This window comes from Populus trichocarpa, chromosome 1 (genome assembly GCF_000002775.5).
Source record: "Populus trichocarpa isolate Nisqually-1 chromosome 1, P.trichocarpa_v4.1, whole genome shotgun sequence".
In the NCBI taxonomy this organism is placed as follows: Eukaryota; Viridiplantae; Streptophyta; class Magnoliopsida; order Malpighiales; family Salicaceae; genus Populus; species Populus trichocarpa.
Window position 1 is genome coordinate 4394652 of NC_037285.2, and position 22646 is coordinate 4417297.

Consider the following 22646-nt stretch of genomic DNA (forward strand, 5'->3'; position numbering starts at 1 on the left):
AACTGGAGATACAGAACTCTTTTTGAAAGAATTATAACCTTTTTGTAGAAAATAAAGAAAAAGATGAGAAAAATCCCATCCATATAAAAGAAAATAAGAGAAATTAGAAAGGAAAATAAGCTGGTGACAATCTAAAATGTTGCAAACTAATTACTCACTGAAAGATGCATCTCAGCAATCTCATTGTTGAGATAAGGGGAATTGATACGGATAACATTTCTCCTTTCACAGGACAATAAATTAAAAAAAAAAAAAACTCTAAATTCAACATCAATCTTTGGCAAAAATTAAAACAAAATTCTAATTTCTTCCAACATAGTTAGCAACTTAGCCTTTATATAAATATAAAAAAATATATGATTTAGAAATAAAAAAAAATCAAAGTCATAAGAGAAACACGGTATATATCCCATTCCCATCTGAATTAAATTAACCCCTCAAGTAATCTGTAGGAAGGCAGAATAAGAAAGAGAGACGACCCTTGGGTCCGTTCAAACGGGCCGAACAAAGCAAAGGGTGAAAAAGCCCACCTGTCTACAAGTCTGTCTTCAGCAACATTTCCTCAACGTGTAAGTGGAGGGTTGGGGTGTCACGCATTTGCCTTGCTACGAGGCATCCATTCGGTGATTAAGCGATATGTCTCCCCTTGGTTTTACCCTAATTAGATCAAAACGCTTGAAGTGTTGTCAGCTGTTACCTTTCTTCACAAAGAATCAAGAAAGATGCCACAAAATACTTGTTTCTTATGTCTCAATTTGCACATCACACGGCTAGTTGCTTTGCTTCTTTGCACATAATCAGTAAGTGCTCAACTGCTAAGACTCTCTACTATTTTCCCTTGATTCGAACACGTTTATTTTTCTATTCAAAGCAGACATCTTGACTAAAATGTTTGATCAGTCTAGCATATGCTTATGTAGCCTGGAAATCACTTGTCATCAAACTGCAATTACTACCTTAAAAGTTAGATGTATACATACACCTTTTGGTGCTGCTTCTTTTTTCCTTTTTTGATGACTGAACTTTTTGTACTTGTGTGATGTCTAACTACAACAGTTCAAATATAAATCCCCTTTGCATCTTGTAAATTTAAAAATTCCATAAATTAAGTATGCATGGGAAGTCTGAAATTTGAAAAAAAAATAAAAAATTCCCGGTTTAATTCCCCACTGAATCCGAAATTTGGAAAACCCTTTCATTGATAATATGAAATTATCACAGAAGAGGCTTAGATTCAGGCAATTGGGTGGGCATAGATTAGAGACGGGGGTAGGAAATAGGAAGGGTAGTCTTTGTCCCTGAGCTTGTTCTTCTAGATTACTCCCAATGAGTTTATTATATACTTAAGTGTATTTTTAAATATTTCGATGAATTTCTCAAGCATTTTTTCAAAGATAATCCAATTCTCCGCATGTTTCCATATGAATATTTAGTGCATGCTCCTCATGCTCATTTATTTATATACTCTTACAATGAATGTCAACAGCAGGCCATAATAGAGCAATGAGTCAATGACGGAAAAATAAGCTTTTGATTTGTTGGAAATGCTTGGAAACAAGAGTTAAGATGCTTGGTCGTCTGGAGGAAACTTATGCACATAGGCTCAGATAAGATAGAGAACAGAGGCATAAACAGTGGAAATGCAACTTTGGCAGCAAGACAATGAAGGTAAATGCAGGCTACTAGTACATGCACGTGAGATCAAAGAGGTAACTACTAGAGTGTCTGCCATTGTGGCGCACCTCCAGCGGTAAGTTGTCACACATGCAGTGCTGCCTTACTATTTAAGCAAACACAGTGTTGTTTGTTGTGGAGGATGACCCAAAGGGTGATCCACCTTGCCGTTATAAATTTCACCACCATTCTTCATTGCTACAATCTGCAAGTAATACAATCAACCCAAAAAAATCCAATATGCACTTGCTGAAAGAGCTAATGGAAATAGGCTACTTGTATACAGGAGTGAGTTTCTGGATTATACACTACCTGTTTCTGTAGCAGTTGGTTTTCCTCTTTCAGCATCTTTTCCTGTTGAAAGCAAAAGGCATTCTTCAGAAAAATCAAAGGTACCTATTTCTGTTTTACCAAATAAATAAATAAAAAAGAAAGAAATCTGCTTCTGATATTACTTCATTCATGCTGAATTGCAAACAAGCATACAGCAGCACCTGAGCACACGGCACCAAAGAAAACAGCAGAAAGCAGGCATGGGTTTTTTTTTTTCCGTATTGTGGCGTGCGTTGTATTAATAAATTACTGGCCGTCCTTCTTTGTGACGTTTACTTTAGTATATTTCTTGCTTTTATTCAAATTAATCCATCAGTTTATACCTGATGATGTTCCTCGATAAGAATGCTGTCAGAACAGTACAGCACAGTTGGTAGAGACTATGCTAATCAGACAATACCAGGGAGAACTCAGGCTGCCCAAACTAGATCATCTCACCATAAGATAAACCACAAACTAATCTTCCATGATAAAGTGCAAAGATTCAAAGTATTTAACAAAAGAGTTTTTAGTCAAAAGCTTCTCATGGAGCTTGCATGGTTAGCGAGCCTTAATTTTGATGTCAACTTTGGTATTGACATCCCTAGGGAAGTCTTTAAAAGGCAGTAGCAAAGACTTGCAAATTGATCATGCCCAACAATTGAAAGAGCCCTGACATATCATTAACGAAGCAAAGTTGTGTTGACATGATCTGACCATTTTAGCAGCTATACAATGCAGGATGCATAGAACAGGCAGGCTTTCTTAGTTATGAGCAAGGTGTTTCGGAGGCTCCAAATTCTGGAAGCTTCTGGTGGTCCTTTGTATCAGAATGCTATTTAGGTCAAAATTAGAGCTGCTAGAGAAAAACGAGGATCCTAAGCTCATGATGTCTTGCTGTGTCCATGAAGGATTCATGCATTGATTGCAAACAGAAACATAGATATTGCATGGATGATTTTCAAAGCTCACTTCTGGTGTTGGTGGTCGACTTTTAGAGTAAATTTCGGGCAAAATGATGAGGAATTATGTTCATTTCTACTGGTTCAAGCATCTATCACCAAGTGAGCCAAATATGGTCCAGTGGATTATAATTTTTCTGTTTCGAACGAAAAGATCCTAATTCATGTTCTAGATCAGGTATTGAAGGATAAAGTTTGATTCCAAAAAGGCATGGTTTGGTGGAATTATTGGGGCATGATTTTCCTTTCCCAGGGTTTCCAATATAGAGTTTTTAAAACGTCGAATGGAGTGACATGAAACATAGAACAGGGTAATATGTTACTCAGAATGACATTCGCCAAGTAACACTGAAGCAGTAATAACCCGACACACTTGCATACCTTGTCCTGGAGAGACTTCACCGAATCCAGCATCAGTTGCATCTGAAACCAAGTAAAAAAAATGATGAAAAGAGCAGTAGTGAGACTTTACGAGGTAGCATTGTGCAGGTGAACGAATGTGCCCAGAAATACAAATATACACTAGGTCTAAAATCCTGGAACAGAAAACAAACTAGTAATCGTGCAACAGATAGCGGACTGAAGATAGTGTATATCAAAGTTGAAATCAGACAAACTTTCATCTAGTTCTTCCACTCAAGGTAGCTAGTTGGACATGTAAAAACGCTCATGAGTACTACTGCTTGAACTGGGGCTTGTGAGATGTGATTGCTAATAGAAATTGTATATCAGTAGGAATACCATGGATGCTTCCTGGATTTCTCACCTTAAATTCAAAGAGATGGATTGCTTGTATTGGATCCCTAGGTCCATTATTTTTTACAGGGATACGTTGTTTATGAGCAATTTCTAAAGAACTCATCTAATTTCGGCGATGCTTAGACTGAAGTGGTTAACCGTAGCCTAGGAAATCTATTGAGGAGTTTAGAAGGAGACGAACCCAAAAAAATGGGACTTAGCTTTGCTACAAGGAAGTTCGCCTATAACAAGTCTAGAAATCAAATTACTTAGCCGAGATTTGAGGTTGTGTGGACAGAAACTTTCTGGTGTGCTTGAGTTAGCATCTCTTTTTTGTATTGACCTGTTGATGTTCAGACTGAAGATATGATAAATTATCTACTTGGAGTGCACAAATAGGCCAAGCAAGCTATTTCAGATAGTAATGCCAAGTATAAAGCCTAAGTAGATATTCATTGTAGAAAGGTTTTCTTTAAGGTAGGCGACTTTGTTTGAGCAATACTTACTAGTGACAGATTTACCGTGAGAGAGTACAATAAACTCAAGGAAAGGAAGATTGGTCGTATTGCAGAAAATCAATGACAATGTCACAATGCATATAGACTCTGTTTCCCTAGTCTGTCGAAAACTTTTGGTGTGTTTAATGTGCATCATTTGTCTCTGTACTTGATGGATGACTAGAATTTAAAATGAGTTTTTTCCAACTCATGGATGCTGATGTTGGCAAGTTCATAGAATTTGATAGTTTTAAATAATCAACTATGGATATGCTACTAGTGGATCATGCAGAAAGATTAGCAGATTCGTTTACAGACCAAACAACACTAAGACCAAAAGAAGTATGGCACAAGAAAAACTTATTACTTTCGATTCAATCATAGTGAGACTTAAATTTTATCTTACATGTCTAGTTTTATAAAAGAACAACTCGCTCTAACTAACTAACTGAGCCTTAAAAACTCTCAAATTAGATTTGAAAGCCTACTTATTTTTGAATTGTTAGCCTAGTTTCCAATTTTATGTTGTCTTTCATTTTTAACTTAGTATTCTTATTTATCTACCTTATAAAGATTGGTTTCCAATGCATATTTAAGGAGTTAGTAAACTTCTTGAAAAAACAGATCAAATTAGAGAAAAAAATCTAAAAATAAAATTCAAATTAGTGTTCTTATAGTGATAACCCTTTTCATTAACAATTTAATATTTCTTTACTTGCTTTCTTCTTGTATTTTATTTTCCATAAACGTGACACCCTAAGCGAAGATCAAATCCAGAAATGCAGAGTTCATCAAGTAGAAAATGGTGCAAATACCAAGGAAGACAATCTGATATCCAAATGCTTGTCCAGAGGAAACGTATTTAAAATGGCAAAGGACAAAAGAGATACAGACCTTTCTAGCTCTGACATATGTTAGTGCAGCATCAAGCTGTGTCGCTTGTTGCACAAACTCACTCAAGGTCTGCTCCCCAGGACATGTACCTTCAAGTTTCCTGTTGACAGAATACAGGTCAATAGATGCTTTGAACTTTTATGTAAACCAAGTGTATGGAAAGTTGTACGAGATACCTTTGAGGTATTTGCAGTATCTCCGCAGCTGATTTCAAATTTGCGTATTTACCAAAGTATACCTGCTTAGGAAATAGGTGATGTTTAGCAGTAGGTTCCATACTACAAGGAAATATCAATTAGAAAAGTAGAAGAATATTGCTAGGTCAAAAGGCCATAAATTTATTTTTACTCTCCAAGGTTTTTGCTAGTGCAAGTACCAATAAATCTAAATGACACAATGGTCGCATACCTCTGAATCATTAGCACCTTTAGATGAAGTAGCCATCACTTCAGAATGACTCTTGTAACGCTCGAGGATTTTGGCTATACTGAATTGCATAACAAGGGGACAGACAGCCTTGGTAACTAAAATCAAATCTTTAGATAAATAATATAGTTGTAATGGAAATTTACATCTAGCAAGATGGCAAAATGTGTCAGGGTGAAGTAAATTAACACCTCAACAGGATCAATGCGATGGGATAAGATAGTGACCAAATAGAGCGACCTGTAGCTTTTTTGTTTTAGTTTGATTTTTCCGATTTTTTCTAAATTTTGCAGTGTAGATAAAACCTTAGTATACTACCTAATTGTTTGCCATTCTTTGAGTTTGTTTTGAATTGAGATAGAAGTTGTTTTTTAAAATGTTTTATTTTACTTGAAAATACAAATATATATAATAATAATAATAATAATGAAAAAAATGTATTCCAGCTCTAATTAAAAAAAAAGGACACTAAATTTCTTAAAAAAGAAAAAAAATATTAATTCTTAAAAAAAGTGTTATTTTCTAGGATGTAATTTAAAATATAGGTTATTGTCTTACATTAATTTTGAACTCTTTTGAACAAACATTAGCAATATTAAAAAATAAATTTTTATTAAAAAACTATGTATTATATTTTTATTCATAGATTTACAAAGACGTTCGTACTGTAAGTTCTAGTAATCAAAATAGCATTGAAGTAATTGATTTAAGGATAAGAAAACGAATTCTCACATCACCAATAAGTTTCCTTTAAATCTATAATAGTATTAGAGCGTCAAAGATGAAAAAAGAAAAAAAAAACTATTTTCTTTCGACAATGAAAACTTACATCTTCATATGGGTTATGTCTATATATATATATATATAAGTGGAGGAAACAGTTACTTTTTTTATCAACTCTTTTAAATATTTGAACCAAACTCATCTTTCATAGATGGAGCAGGCCTAACCCAATAACCAACAACTATTAATTTAAATTCATGTCATGTATAATTTTAAAAAACATTAATAGTAAGTAAAAATTTTTTAATAGTTATTATATTTAAGAGTTTAGTATATATAAATTTTAAAAGACAATCTCCTTTAAGTCCAATATTTACTTAAGCGGTTAAAAATCATTTATATTGTTCAAAAACAAATAAATTAATTTGATTATTATATATATATATATATATATATATATATATATATATATATAATCACTTGAAAATAAAACATGTTAATATAATAAAAAATAAAATTTATCCTTTTATAAATTAAAAAAAGAAGTAACTAGTTGATTAAGTGACTGTTTGATATTGTGGCTGCGGGTGAGGTTCACCCGCAGCCACAATTTTCCCCGTTTGGTAACATTCCCACCACAATTTTTCAATGGTGGGTCCCATCATTAACTGTGGTGCAACCACAGGTTACAAGAAGCAGCCGAGAGCTGCTTCTTGTAATTGGAGAATGGATGAACAGTGGAGCGTAGCTCCACTGTTCATCCATTTTCTTCTAATAGTGGAGCATGACTCCACTGTTCATCCATTTTTTTCTATGAATAGTGAAACTGGTCCGATTCAAAGCTAAAAATGTATTTAATTGAGTCCGATCCAACAAAATAATTTTTTTTATTTTTAATTATGTTTTATTCAAAAAATTAGCGTTAAACATTATTCAAATGACTACATAAATTAGACAGAGATCGCTTGACGACGCCGCATTTACAGAATTTGATCGCAATCTCAATTTCATACGTGATGGAATTGTAAGTAGTTTAATGGAACAATAAAAAATATTTAAATAAAATATTATTTATTTCATGATGTAATAGCAATAGTTAAATCTACAATATTAAAATTAAAAATCATCAATATTAATATATATTTTTTAAATTATTTTATAACCTCAATTTCAAAAGCATTCTTAACCAAACACATTAAACTACTTTTTATTCAACCTCAATTTCAACCACAGTTTTAACCAAACACTTATTTTTTCAAACCAACCTCAACTAAAAGTACTTTTTATAAAATAACTTTTTTCAAATCACAACCACAAAAGCTACCACAATACCGAACATGCTCTAAAGCTTGTAACTTTTGTTTCTTGGTAACCAATTTTTCATGAAGACCAGGTTATGCTACGAAGATCTTGACAGACACCGCAGGACAGACAGGGGAGTGTTGACACTACATTGCAGAACAATTACTACGAGTATTATTATGTGTGGTTATAAATTTATAATCCATGAATGAGAGGTTTTTGGCATTATCCAATCTAATTTAATTCTCATGGGCATACTGGCGTGCAAACATTCGTTGTTAAAAAAACTTAATAGGATCCACAAGATCATATCATATCTGTACAATCAGAAAGCAATAATTGAGTGATGCACTAGAGCCAGTATAGATAAATAAATAACAAACAAGTTCCGCTGCCACATTTTATTTCATTTTTTTCTCCGGATCAAAGCATGTATCAAAGGGCCTTGGATTGCCCCATCAACGGCAGACCGTCAGATTTCTTCAAGGTGAGTCATGGACTCAGGTAAGGATGCCCACTGCCCCCCTACTTGTTCACATTAATTCTTATCACAGATTCTATCAGCAAGTATCTGTGGTCTAAGCCTAGGCCAATCAACAAGTGTGAAAAAGCCCCAAATGTTCAAGCAATCAACCACGGACAGTAAGTAGATGACATCATTCTCATGGGGGAAGCGAGCGAGTCTGAGGCAAGATTTAACCAGTGAAAGTAGCAGTAGCAGTGGAAGGGGCAAGAATTTTCTTCTTTGTGGAGTCAACTCATCTTCCCCTAAGCGGAACACATGGTCTACAGGGCCCCAAAATCTTGAAGCAACTCTTTCAGAGTTAATTTCTGAGGAGACCCGAAAACTATGCAGCCCAAGACTAAAGATATGGTCATGCCACTCCGGCATCAGGCCAGTATGAAGATCAGTCAGCATCACAGTCTCGACCTTCTTCTTCCCCTATTATAACTTCTAAATGGCTTTGTCATAGGGATAAAAACTTAAAAGCTTTGGCAGAAACATTGTTCGATAGCTCTTCTAAGAAACCAACTTAAACTATAAAAGCCAATCTGTCCAAACTATCTGTGCGAGACTCCAACTGCTCGGATAAAAAAATGAAACCATGGAGAAAACAATGTGGATAGGAACAATATTATTGTTTTTGCTTCTTTTTTCTGCCTTTCAAACAGAAAAACCATTATACTAACTCCTTAAGGTAAAATGGTATTTGTACAAGGATTCTTTTGCAATTTTAAGATTGACCAAGGACAATATAATACTTTCATCTATTTTTTAATCGGTAAAATGACTAAAATATTATTAAAAACAAAATCTATAAGCATAGTGAGACTTTTTATATTTTCACTAGTAAAATCACATACTTATCCTTGAAAAAAAATTCTTTAATTAACATGCAGGAGTTTTTTAGTCTTTTTCCTTTTCAAAAGCACATTTAAAATACCTAATTACCCTTAAAAGGAAAATATTTGGGCCACGAGCATGTTTGTCATTAAGCTATGGGTTTCTTGTTATTATTAGGTACAATAAATAGCAATTTGATATTTTTACAAATATAAAATATTAATATAAATAAAACATGGCACCAAAGTGTTAGCCATTCAGCCGCATTAAGACTACGCGTGCGGCTGATTTCAGCAGCTATAAACACCTTTCAAGTTTCAACGGTAGTGATCGAATCACTCGGCAGCCCTCCTTCCCTCAAGCAGACTAATTGGCAGAGGACATTGAGTTTGGCATTTCAGAGCATTGGAGTGGCATATGGAAATATCGAAACATCTCCACTTTACGTTATATGTAAGCACTTTCACCGAGGGTATTAACCATGACCAAGACATTCTTGGGTATTGTCCCTAATAATCTACACCAATGTGCTGGTGCCTATGCTTAAGTACGTCTTCATTGTTCTGTGGGTCAACGACAACGGTGATGGTAAGCTAACCAAAATTTAATTAATTGTTAAGAAGATTCCCAAATCATTGAAGTTGAATCTTGTCTGCTTGACTATATATACAAGTCTAAACTTTTGTGTAGGGTTTTCTGACATGATCTTTATCATCCGTCTCAGTCACAGTTTATGATAAAACGACCATATTCATATTGGAACAGTGTTTATATAGTTCATTTCTCAGAAAATTAGATTTCTCAGAAAATTAGATGGACACGGGTTGATGGTGGGCTTTTCATGGAAATTAATGAGAAGTGTGAATTTGAACTTCATTTACAGTATTTTCGTCACCTGATACACTAAAGGAATGGAAAACGGAATGCACATGGTTATGTGAAGCATGCCATATATATGTTTCTTGTGCAGATTCTGATTAATGAATCAATGTACTAGGATGATATATTTTTTTAACTTGGGTGTCCGGACCAGCTTGCGTGCACCTCAACTAATCACACAGCCCTTAAAATTAAAAATTATGTAAGTCTCCAGTGATCCTGAAAAGAATGATATACTTTTTTATTATATAGACATGGACCGTTAGTTTATAGACCTTCTTGGTATTTATTTTTTGTTTTGTTTCTTCTCAAAAATCATTCATACCGTGGAATAAAAATCAAATCAAACTAAACCGAACTAAAAAAATTAATGTGTCATGTTGTCTATGCAAAGATTTTTATAAATTAGTGGTACTACAGATGATATGTATAATATATATATTACTAGAGTCTTCCCTTGCTAACATTTTACTGATATTTTTTTGGCCGAGTGATGTTCATTAAAAACCTGAAGATCTTAATAATTAATAAGCATCATGCTCGGATCAATAGAAGTAATATTGTAGGGGATTTAGGACTGGAGACTCTGTTATGGATGCATGATTCTTTATTTTGGGTTTGTTCGGTTTTGTTGTGCTTCAAAATAAACGGTTGTTTTTAAATATATAACTATACAAGAAGCAAGGGGATGAAATTATTACCAAAAACAATTATACAAGCAAGGGGATGAATGCTTCTTTCATAATTTGTTTTTACACGTGTTTCTGTTAAATAATTGTAGATTCTCACGTGTGGCGAACATACTTTTGATTTGGGTCAGATGATTTATTTTTTCCCTTTTATTTCTCTTATATCCTTGATTTCCACGCGTCCTCACTGAATTTTTAATATAGCCACTTAATTTATTTTTCTTTTGAATTTGATTTTTTTATGTCAATTGATGTTATTAAGAATCCTAATAGTGACAACCACGAACAATTCGTACAAAGATGTTATGTTAGAGATCCATAAAAAAACAATCTACACAAAGATGCTACAAATCCATGATAGTGTGACCCATACAAATAATATTTGTGGTGGAGAATATTTTTTTAATGAGATGTAAACTTGAGGATGAATTTCTTTCAACTCAAAGAAATTGATGTATGAGCTTTTTATTAGAAAATATATATTTTTCTTAGTTGATTTTGTTTTTTCCTGATTTTGTTTTTCTATCATGTATTATTAAGTTTTTATAGATTTTTTTTTCTATTTGAGGAAAATAGTTTTTCTAGTTTATTTTTCTATTCAATATTATTTAGGGTTTTCTAATTTTTCCTGTGTAAAAGACTAATAGTTTTTTAATAAATAAATATTAATGAATAAAATTAAGTATTTTAAGAGTGTTTCAAATAATTATGGTGTTTTTATTCTGGTTTTGCCTAATAACATACTCCATTATCCTTTATTCCCGTTTGCATCACTTACCATGTGTGGAATAGTTTACACGCACAACTTATCAAAACTGTGTATTAATTCTCAATTTGTCGAACCTAGTTAGAATCTCAAATCTTCTTTTCTTACTCGTTATTCCTTAATGAGGAGTATTTTTGAAGATATAAAATCTAAACTTGTTGATCACGTACATTCTATTAGTTTTAAAAATGAAAAACTGGCAGGCACAATATGTGGAGCTATTTCTCCTAAATTCTCAGCTTATATTGAAACTATTTATGTGAATAAAAGATTATAAGCTTAATGAAAAGCCTAATTTAATCACTCAAATGTATTAGAATGTAAGGGTATATATGTTAATCAAATTATAAGCTTCGGGCAAGAAGTTTAAATTTTTATACATAGTATGGATACGCGCATGCAGCAAATCCAAGACTCGCAAGGATTTTCCTTTCAAAGAAAGGAAAGTTCATCATGTGCAAGCCGTGACGGCTAGCGTGAAAGGCAAAGAAGAAACTAAGAATCCAAATCCTATCTACCCGTTGATTCATCAATTAAATAGGGCATCAACAACAGTAAACATCTCGCTTAAAAGAATGTAATCGATCGGCAAATTAAATTACTACAGAACATTGAGAATTCATATTGCATTGTAAACATGGAAAGAAATTTGGTAAAAGAGGACAAAAAATCTATAGTGATCTGACGTTAAGAGTCTATCAACTATATAAATCACTATTTGATTAATGTACTCAGTGTTTAGAGGGGAAGAGGAGTAATGATAGCACCAAATCCCTAGACAATTAACAAATTAAAGCAAACAAATCAACGAGCTATTTATGTGCAAGGACAAAACTAAAACAATGTAATTATGTCTATTAATAGGAAATCAAGGGACCTAAGAATGAAGTTTTAATAAACAACAGACTTTTTTAAAATTAAAAAAAAAAAAAAACTTGAAGCTCATGAACAAATTTCAGACATGATTCGGAGAAAAATTAAAAGTTCGAAAAGAGTTTGGTACCTGCCAACGCTAGAGAATTCATAGAGCTTGCCTCCATTTGAAAAGGTGAGGAGAGCTACTTGGACGTCACAAAGAACAGAGAGTTCGTGAGCTTTCTTAATCAATCCATTTCTCCTCTTTGAGAAAGTAACTTGGCGACTGCTCTTGTTTTCGATTCGTTTTAGCTCTACTTTCTTACGACCCATTCTCTCTGCCTATCTATCTATCTCGATCGATCCAGATGTTCTGACCTAATTTCTTTCCTGATTTTGCAATGTAACCTTTCCTCAAGTGAAGACAAATAAAAAGTTACTAGTCGATTAGTAAGAGCTCGTTTAAAAACATGACGATTATGGCGTGGATGCAGGTTCACTCGGTTCTTAAACCAAAAATACTTGATGCTTGTAGTTTGGTAACACGGATGCAATCATAACTACATCCACGTTTCCAAACATGCTAACAAAAAACAAAAACAAAAAAGAAGAAGAAAATGGAATGGATGTTTAGATTTTTACCAGCAAGAAAGTAGAGGCTCTTCCTCAAGTCGGTCAATGTAAGGCGAAATATCCGAATTGTCCGCCACGGTTTATAACTGCATGTATGGATGTCTCTCCTCTCCTTGTGGCGGCTTATGCTCTCTCTTTTTGATGCCATACGTTGTTTTCTTTTTTTTTTTTCTTTTTTTTTTAGAAATATGGAGCATAAGAAAGACCCTTGATTGATAAGTGCACTATATAATAAGCAAGTAGGTAAAAACAATAATTTAAATTTGTTTTTTTCAAGAAGAGATTTGTTCTTCTTTTTCTTTTTTTGGTTTAAGGCTCACTTTATTTAAGTAGCAAATAAAAATAATAATAAAATTTATTAAGTAAAAATCTAAAAGACATGGTGTTTTAACCGTAGATTAGGCACTGTTCACGTACAAAACATTGTGAATGTAGTGTGTATTTTTTAATAATTTATTTTGATCTTTAAAGTTTATTTTTTGGCAATTTAATCATAATTCAAAGTCAATTACTTCTGATTTCTTAGTTAAATATAAAAGTACTGGAAGACAGGGATTGGGATGAAAATGTGCAAAACATGAGTGGCGTGCCAGAAGTTCCGGTAAAAATATATTTTTGTCCTCACACTTTAAAAATTAAACAAATAATACAATTTTGGTACATCAATATTTATCCAATTTAATTTTGGTATAAAAGTTTATTTTTATTATTTTTTTAGTCTCTAGATGAGAGAGGTCGTCAAATTCCAATAGTAGAGAGAAAAAGATATTGTTGACATCGATTTAGGCCACTAAAACGATTGATATTTGTGTTAAATGGTTCCATTCGACGAGGGGAGTTCATATTAAGTGTTTTTTACTTTTAAAATTCATGAAAAACAAATATGAGTTCGGGTTGATTTGGTTTTGGGACGGTTGTTTGGTTTTTTAGGCTATAAATAGATTTATCACGATTCATAAAAAGTGTTTTTTAGGTGTTTTGTGTCAAAAAAATAATTGAAAAACAAGTTTTTAGGTAAAAAACATTAAGCCCCGATTTTTCAGCTATCATGGTGGTCAGAATCTACGCAAAACCAAACAATGAGTCGTCAAAGTTTTTTTTCATGGTGGCAAAGAAAAGAGGCCCAATCACACATACCCTAACAAATGGGGCAGGCGGGCTAGCTTAACTTGCCAAGCCTAGCAACGCCTGACCTTTTTTTTTTAAAAAAAAATTAATACTTCTTTTTATATGTTTTTTTTTATTTTTTTTATATTTTGATTAATATCTTTTTTCTCTTTTATTTTTTTTAGAGAGCCTTTTTTAATTGAAAATTGTTTTTTTGTTATGCATTTAATTTTTAAGAGGTTTTTATGATTCATCTATAATTTTTTTTTTGTATAGATGAACTTTATTTTTAAAATATTTTTTTTAATTTTCATATAATATTTCTAATATGTGCAGCCTTTCATAATATTTTTTTCATTTTATTTTAATCAATTAATTTAATGTGTGTCTATTTCTATTGCCATTTTATTGAATAAAAAATTATTTTAATAAACAAATTTAGTTAACACAACCAGGTAATTATCTTATCCTATGAGATTAAATATTTTAATCTATACTTGTCTCTATTTTTTTCAGTTTTATTTTTGAGTTATTGTTTATGATTTTTTTTATTTATTAACATATATAGTTTTTGATTTATTTTATTGGATGTATGAATAAAATTTTTATTTTTATTTATAATTTTTTTTAACTATAAAAATATATTAAAAAAGTACATGTATAAATATTTTTGTTAAAAAAATATCTAACATGTTACCAAACGTTAGATAAATATCTAATATCTACTTTTAGATTGATAGGCTAGGTGTACAATTCATTGCCATTTTAAGTTAAAACGGTGATTATCTTTGCTCAAAATAGAAGATAAGCTGCCGTTGTTTGAGCAGTGAGCAGACTGCAAAACGCGGATAAGTCAAGCGTCTATGGTTGATATTTATAGGTCTACCAGCACTGTACTCTCTAGCTCCGTCTTAGCTGTTTACATCTGCTATGGTTGATATTTATTCCAACGTCGGATACCACCTGCTGCCACTTAGATATTTTTAGGGGTAAACTGCAGTTTTTTATTCTTTTATATATATATAATGTTTTTTTAGATATGTTTTGGTTTTAAAAAATATTTTTTTGAATATTTTTTTTTTATAATTTTGATGTTAATATTAAAAATAAAAAATAAAAAAATAATTATTTTAATATATTTTCAAATTAAAAATATTTTTAAATTTTTTTTAGCATGACAGTACAAATTAATACGTATATACCCCTAGCTTAAAGTTGCCTAATATTACCTTTATAGTTATTAAATAGTTTCAAGTTAGCCCTTCATTATCAAATAACTAATAAAATGTTATCTTCCCCTCCTAAATCCTTATAAAAAATACTTTAAAACCTAAAAATTCTCAAAATTAAAATTAAAAAATAGGGTGGTTGTAATACTTCACTCCTCCTAATCAATAAAGACAATTAAATAATGATAGGGTGTTTTACAATCATGCTTATATTTTGGAGTAAAGGTTATAATATTTTTATTATGACTTGGGTAAACCCGTGAAGATTAAATAATTTAAATATTATAAATGATATCAAATAAAAATCCTAAGAAGTTGGATACCATGAAATGAGTTGCATGTTAATATTTTTTAAACCCAATTAATCTGACTTAGTTATTATATCATATACTTATTTTGTTTTTATATTTGATAGCTCGTGAATTGAACATTTATTTTTATTTTATTTATAAATATTTCGACTCTAAAGTTATTGTTAGTTGGTTCCTATCAAATTTCTTTAATGCAATTAAAAAAAACTTGTTTCTTTGTTAGATGAGAGAAATGAGGTAACTAGAATTTAATTGTAATGCAAACTATAAAAATTAGATTTAATATTAAGAGTGTGATGACATCTATAGTCTATGTTGTAGGCATGTCTCTAAATACATTCCTATAAAAATTCACTATATAAACTAAAGCCTTGGATATTTATAATATCCATAAAAAACTAATCCGACTCGATATATTTAACTTGCTAAAATCCTAAAAAAAATCTAATAAATCAATTTTACAATCCTATTTCTATGTTGATATATATAAGTTGAACGAACGATAAATTAGCAGGAATGTGAAAAAAAAAATAACAACGGAAAAATATGGATAATTGTCCTCGAGTACATATTTCACTTCATTTTACATCAATATTCAAAACCATGCTTCTTTCCTTAATAAATTATTTATGCTAAAAGCCCTGAATTTTTGTCAACACAGGTTTAGATCCGTAATTTCCAATTCCAAAGTTGTTCTCCTTTGAACTCTTTTTTTTTTTTTCTTTTTTTCCATACCGATCTCGCCAAGGCAGACCCAGCAGAAGCAAAACTCTATAAAAAGTGTCGAAACCATAGAAGAAGAACAAGAGCGGGACTCAACTCAAGTGTTTGTATAACAGATCTCGCCAAGGCCAACCTCAATCACAATTTTACTGAAACAATGAGACCAGGCCATTTATTCCGAGCCCAGGGAAAACTGCCCAAAGTTCTCCCTTGAACAGTGGCCAACTCTAGCTTAAAATCCCACGAGCCAATTACCATTTGCGTTTCCGAGAGGCCCACCAAACTCCAGTGAATCTCCTCCCTAATGACGTAATTAAGCTGTCAAATTCAAATATGCTGTGGTAAACTGAGCAAACAAAAGTTATAGAACTATACGTGAAAGTAAAACTATAAGTTCGAAACCTATACATGAATGCTCAATTAGGTCCACCAAGAATTTTTTTCCCCTCAATTTGGATCCTCAATATCTAAAATCTTCAATTGAATCCTTCTTCCTAAAATCATCATGAGCTTTTAACACAAAAGGATAATCTCTCTTACGAAAATGCTCTCTATTGAATACAAAAGGCACTTCATTACATGTGGAAAACGCTAACGTCCACAAATGAGGGGATCCAATTGAAACTTTCTTATAAATTAAGAAGCCATCCGAGGAAAAAATAATTTAGGGATCTGATTAAAAAATGGTCTACTGATTAAGACACCGTTTGGGAACGCGGTACAAACCGTGTTTCCAAAAAAAATTAATTTTTTTTGCTAAAATTTAATATGTTTTGGATCGTTTTGATATGCTGATGTCAAAAATAATTTTTAAAAATAAAAAAACATCATTGACATGCATTTCAGTACGAAAAATTATTTGAAAAGCAACCGCAACCACACTGCCAAGCCTTAAAATCTTTTTCCCATTTACTCAACTTCATCAATCTTAAATCGGAGTAAAATTCAAAAGAAAGTATATATTGTATAATATAGACATTAAAATGTAAATATTGATTTGTATGTAGAATTTCGGAAGGCAATATAAAAATTAATTAGTAGACACAATCGTATTTCAGGTTAACAAATTGGTGAAATAATTCATTAATTTTTTATTTTTAAAAAGGTAAAAATTACCGAGTCTATTATTATATAATGAAACGAGTTTGCAACATGTCATTAATTATATCCTTAAGTCAATTTTATCTTTATAAAATAATTGATTTTTCAATACATCATTTTTAACCTTTTCTGTTCGAATTAACATAATTAATCATGAACATTACTTAATATTATATAAAAATGATAATCTCAATGAAGAAGAAGAGGAGCCGCGAGAGGGAGGGAGGGAGGGAGGAGGAGAGGGAGATTTTCAATAGGGAGAGATGTCCCGTCTTGTGTATTTTTTTTTTAATTCTTATATTGGTCGCATATTTTACTCGTGATTAACATGTTTATAAAGCTCATAGCCATTTTTAGTACAGAATCAAGTCATTTACATGACTAATTTAATTCATTTAAATGAAAAAAAAAAGTTAACAAAAAATAGACTGGAACTCATAAGAGTAAAAGAGGGGAGGAGATACAGGTTTCTAATAGGGATAGAGAAGGTAAGGCATCAATGAATTTTATTTTTATAAAAAATTATTGTGTTTGCTACACAAAAATAGATTGGAATTCAATTATAAAAAATATATTAAAAACTGACCCCCGCAACAATTATTCTTTAAAATAATGCAAGGAAAATATTTTCCTTTATTTTTTTTCTAATAAAATATCGTTATGAATTAAAAATACATATATTTTTGGATTTTTAATTTGACCCAACTCAACTTGCTCAAATCACAATTTAAAAGAGTTGAATTAGGTCAATAATTATTTTAATTCTTATCCAAATTAGTGTTATTTTGATTTTTTTCCAAATTAAAACGAAATTATTTTGAAAAAGCATAAAAAAAATTCATCAAATCTCACATACATTGTAAGTTAACCAGTTTTTCTGGATCCACTCAGAACTCGGCATAGTCTAGAGCCAGGGTCGACGAGTCCTCATGTCTATCTGCTGGACCGGATTGGGTTCTAACACTGCTTATGGTATACAACAGAGACAAGTTTTGCAGTTGTTAATCGTGTATATCCTTTCATTTCAGTGAACTAGGCCGTGACGCCACTTGTGACGGGCCAAAACTGGGCTAATACATGTGTTGGAGAGGCCGAAGAGAGAGGACTACTGGGTCAGTTGAAGAGGCTATGAGAGGAGCACCTTCGCACGACGCCACTTGTCACGGTGCTTCACGTCTTGTCTCCAGGTCAGATATTGAAAGATTCAAGGGCATGGCTTTTGACAAGGCATCCATCCAGGCGGTGAGTTCTGTACTCTGGAATCCGAGTGTCTCCGGCACAGAGCAGAGTTACCCACAAAAAGCATGAAATTTAAAGAAACTCCATGCACTGAATCTAAAATTTCACAGAATTTCATAATCTACGGTGAGGAATCATCGCGAAAGGGAATGTCGTGGCGTATAGGGTGGTGTGCAAGCAAAATCGCAAGAGACGAGAAGAGGTAAGGATGATCCATATCCCTTAACCTCGTTCTTCAAGATTAACCCTACTATACTTTTACTCTTGCAGCCTGCAGGCTTCATTAACTATACCAGGTTATTAATTTTTTTATCAATTACATGCATGAATTTTTCAGTGCCAAAAAATGAATGGCATTTTTCTCTGAAAGACGTTTATTTTTCAGCATCTTTCCAAATGAAAATCCTGCACAAGCTTTTCAATTTTATTTACTGTTCATAACAGAATTCAACAAGAGAACATCCTGCATCAGTTCCGCATAAAATACAGACAATAATGATGAATACCACTCTGATCAGAGACGCGATGGTGACAAGAGTCAGATGTCGAGGAGTAAACTTTACACCCATTAACGCGGCGAAGAGAGAAACAACAGTGGAAACACAAGAACAATATAATGAAGTTACATTTTTTTTTTCTAATGCATATGCATTTGTTGTTTTTTTTTTATGCACACAAAAAAAAAATTCAACTTTACCACACATCTTATTTCTAAATATACAATATTTAGGTCATCGATAATCTAATTATTATTATTTTTTAAAGTATTTTGTATTCTAAAATATATTAAAATAATAAATATTTTTTATTTTTTTAAAATAATTTTTAATATTATCATATGAAAACAATAAAAAATAATTTTAAATAATTTTTTTTTCAATTTTTGTATAACTTCATTTTAGCGGCGTCTTAACTTTGAATGCACGGGTCTCCAAGCCTATTGTATAAGAAATTTTAGAGCCTTATTTTTTTAAAATAATAATTTTTTTTAATTTAATTTTTTTATATTTTTAAATTGTTTTAATATATGTTATTATTAAAAATAAAATAAGAAATAAAAAATTATTTTAATATATTTTTAAACAATTTTTGTTTTTTTTTAAAAACAACATTAAAAACAATCTTCGCGTTCCTTATTCCAGAGTATACAGTGGTTAGAAAATCCAGTTAGCATGCCACTAGTCTCATTGTCATTCTTCGTCGCTAGCTACAAGTAAAATAGTCATCTCAACAACATCCAGTTTTCCCCATAGAAAACTTGATGAATGTGCTAACAGAGTGACCATATTCTAAGATTGTTCATTCTTATCACCTGTGTCTATTTTTCCTCTCTCTGTGACTTTTCCCGTTGAGAGCAAGAAGGCATATTTCAGCAAAATTAACATCTAATTCTGGATGGCGGAATTGGCATTCCACTAAACATTAATGGCGTTCCACGTTCTCACTCTAACTGATCATTTTTCTCTCTGTAAAAGTGGAGTGGCAAAAAAACAATGGGTAGAGTGCTAACAGTCGAGACCACCCCTGATTCTAACACAGTTATTCATGTTGAATGACACGTGCATTTCACCCGTGCACAAACACGGGATACACAGACATTCTGGGAGAGAAATATTGTGCAAGAACAATATATATGTTCCTACCAAGACACAGAAAGCATTTTAGATAACAAGTCCTGATCATGATATTCATATCTACTTTAAATTTATAACTTACCGTCGCAGTTCTTTGTGATATAGTCAATTTCTTGCCCCTGTTCGCCTTTATCTGACACTGTTCCTGGCTTCCTGCGGGTTGGAAGGCCGTAAGAACAACACAGTAGCGTTCTGTGTCTTGGCTGCCCCCCCTTCCTGCAAGTCAAGGCCGTAAGCCCAAAACGGGTCACAGAAGGCATCTTCATTTTCAAAGTTGCTCATGCTCACACAGACATACAAACACATACACACGTTCACAAGCCATGAGAACGAAAATAAGATTTTTCTAATTTTGTTTTCCTTTAAAGCAACAATGATTTCTACTCTGCGGCCACAATCAACGCAGAACATTTCACAGCACCAAAAAATGATGATGGCAAAGGCACATTATGAGCGCTGCTTGTAATCTGGCAAGGAGACTATACAGCAAACAAGGTGTGAGTAAACGGTCCCAGCTAAGGTAATGCCTCATCTGCGGCATTGTAAGGCGCTTGTATAGCAGAAATTACTCGGAAAAGGGTCTGGTCTGGGATTGAAATTCCAGTAGTCTCCATGTCTGCAACTGTTGCAATCGCTGCGTCTAGTTCCCCTGCCTCAAGACACAAGAAGATTATTTCGTCGTATAGCGGACTGCAATACATGAGAATGTGATTAGATTAGCAACAAAAATTGTTGGATGGACATTCAGTTAGCAACTAAAATAAATATTTGAACACTTGCTTTGATATATAACTTTTTAGCTTGCAAAAAGACAATTCCTCTTCGTTTTCTTATAGCAATGCACATGATCATACCTCCCAAATGCACTGTTTTTCTTTCAATTTAGTCCCTATATTTTTAAAATCTCTTCAATACAGACCCATACTTTTTAAATTGTTTTTCAAGATTTGGCATTTCCCTTCCTTTTTCTGTTTTGTCCTTTGGTTTTTAAAATCTCTTAGATTCAATTCCAGATTTTTTTAATAATTTTTTTTTTAATTTTATCCTTCAATACTGGATTGATTGAGAATTGAATTTTATAATTTGTTTATTTTGTTTTGCCTTTGGTTATCTCGGTGTTAAACAAACATCTTGATATTAGGTTAATAATTGATTTTCTGAACGTTTATTTTTTTAATATTTAGTTAAATAAAAATAGTTTTGGTAAAAAATCAAGCTATTAAACTTTGTAGACTTCAAAACCTTATTTGCGGGTTTGACAAGTTTAAATTTTATTTATTTATTTATTTTCAATTAATATATTTATTTTCTTAATTTTATCTTTCAATACTAGGTTGATTGAGAATTCAATTTCATGATTTGTTTCGTTTTGTTTTCTATGAGGTTACCATAGTTTCAAAAAATATCTTATTATTTGTTGGTGCTCAATTTCACGATCATGTTTTTTTTTTTATCATATATTAATATAAATAATAGTTTTTTAAAAAGTAATTAATCCCAGTTGATTCCATGAATCGATTTGTGGGTTTGACATGATGATCCAGATTACCTGATTCATAAGTTTGACAGGTTTACCCATCGAACCCGATATGCTTTTATTTTTTTATATGATTTTGTTTTCGATTTCATCATTCAGTATTGAATTTGTTGAGAAATAGACTTCATGATTTATTTATTTTTACTTTCTATATTGTTATCATGGTCTCAAAAAAAAAAATTTATTACGAGTATTTATTTTTTATTATATAATTAAATAAAAATATTTTTTAAAGAAATAAAGTTATGAAACCCAATAGAATCTTTAACATGGATTGTTGAGTGACTATAATCGATCCAATATGTCATCATCTTAATATTTAAAGAAAACAAATTGTTATTTGAAAGTTTTTTAAAATTAAATTATCTTTTTATAAATCATTGAGGTTGTTTTTGAATTTATAAAATCTATAAATTAACATCAGAAAATTATCTACAGCACTATTTTCAATTCGTTGTAGCTCCACTTTGTTTCTCTTTATTTCTCGATCCAAAATTCAATCTTACCTTTTTATTTATAAAAGTAGAGAGAAACTAGGAAATGAAAGAAAACTTTATGGTGTCTAGGAGGTAATTAATGATATATTATTATTATTATATTGAAAAAAACCTTACATGAATAAAAAAAGATAAAATAAAATTAATAACCTAAAAAATAATAAAAATATATGTAATTAATTAATTAATATATTTATACCTGTTTTTTTTTTCAAAATAGATTCTAAAAATAACTAATAGTAAAATCTCCTGGAAATGCAAGGATGTTTTGACTTCTCCTTTTTGACGAGTATTTAAAAGCAATAAGGGTCGAGAAACTCAGTCAACGTAAGGTCTCGAAAAGTCCGGGTTGTTCCACGTGCTGTACGTGGATGTCTCGCCTCTTCTTAAATTGAAGAAATTTTAGCTGCTTTGACGAGTTTAGGTGTTTTTCTTTTTTCATTATCCAAAGAATATATATATTAGAGCCCGAAATCTGTAAAAAAAGGGGGTAAATTTAGGTTTTTTTTATTATTTTAAAAAACTCTATTAAGATATAATAGTATGATATTAATACTAGCATACAGCTTAAAC

At 31.7% G+C, this 22646-nt stretch overlaps 1 protein-coding gene and 1 long non-coding RNA gene across 3 annotated transcripts; one reads left to right on the forward strand and one right to left on the reverse strand.

Annotated features, from left to right (window-relative positions):
- The first annotated feature begins 469 nt into the window (after positions 1–469).
- Positions 470–2353, forward strand: LOC112328619 (uncharacterized). Its single transcript, XR_002983701.2, has 2 exons — positions 470–800; positions 1487–2353. It is a non-coding gene; the product is annotated as an uncharacterized LOC112328619 (long non-coding RNA).
- LOC7460555 (MADS-box protein EJ2) lies at positions 1415–12869 on the reverse strand. Of its 2 annotated transcripts, XM_024607405.2 has the most exons (8): positions 12705–12869; positions 12211–12470; positions 5486–5564; positions 5254–5315; positions 5078–5177; positions 3330–3371; positions 1987–2028; positions 1415–1879 (listed from the first exon to the last, which is right to left on the reverse strand). In XM_024607405.2, the coding sequence occupies exons 2-8, from the start codon at positions 12393–12395 to the stop codon at positions 1781–1783; spliced, it is 609 nt and encodes a 202-aa protein (XP_024463173.1). In that variant the 5' UTR covers positions 12396–12470; positions 12705–12869; the 3' UTR covers positions 1415–1780. The 2 variants fall into 2 exon arrangements, with proteins under 2 accessions (XP_024463173.1, XP_002299316.2); XM_002299280.3 differs by lacking the exon at positions 12705–12869 and having other exon boundaries at positions 5486–5601; positions 12211–12387.
- Between the last annotated feature and the right edge of the window lie 9777 nt (positions 12870–22646).

Coding starts and splice junctions, on each gene's coding strand:
- LOC7460555 (XM_024607405.2), bottom strand. CDS start 12,395: ATGGGTCGTAAGAAAGTAGAGCTAAAACGAATCGAAAACAAGAGCAGT. Junction 3,372..5,077: donor CATATGTCAGAGCTAGAAAG/GTCTGTATCTCT, acceptor ACTTGGTTTCAG/ATGCAACTGATGCTGGATTC. Junction 1,880..1,986: donor ACCAACTGCTACAGAAACAG/GTAGTGTATAAT, acceptor TATTACTTGCAG/ATTGTAGCAATGAAGAATGG.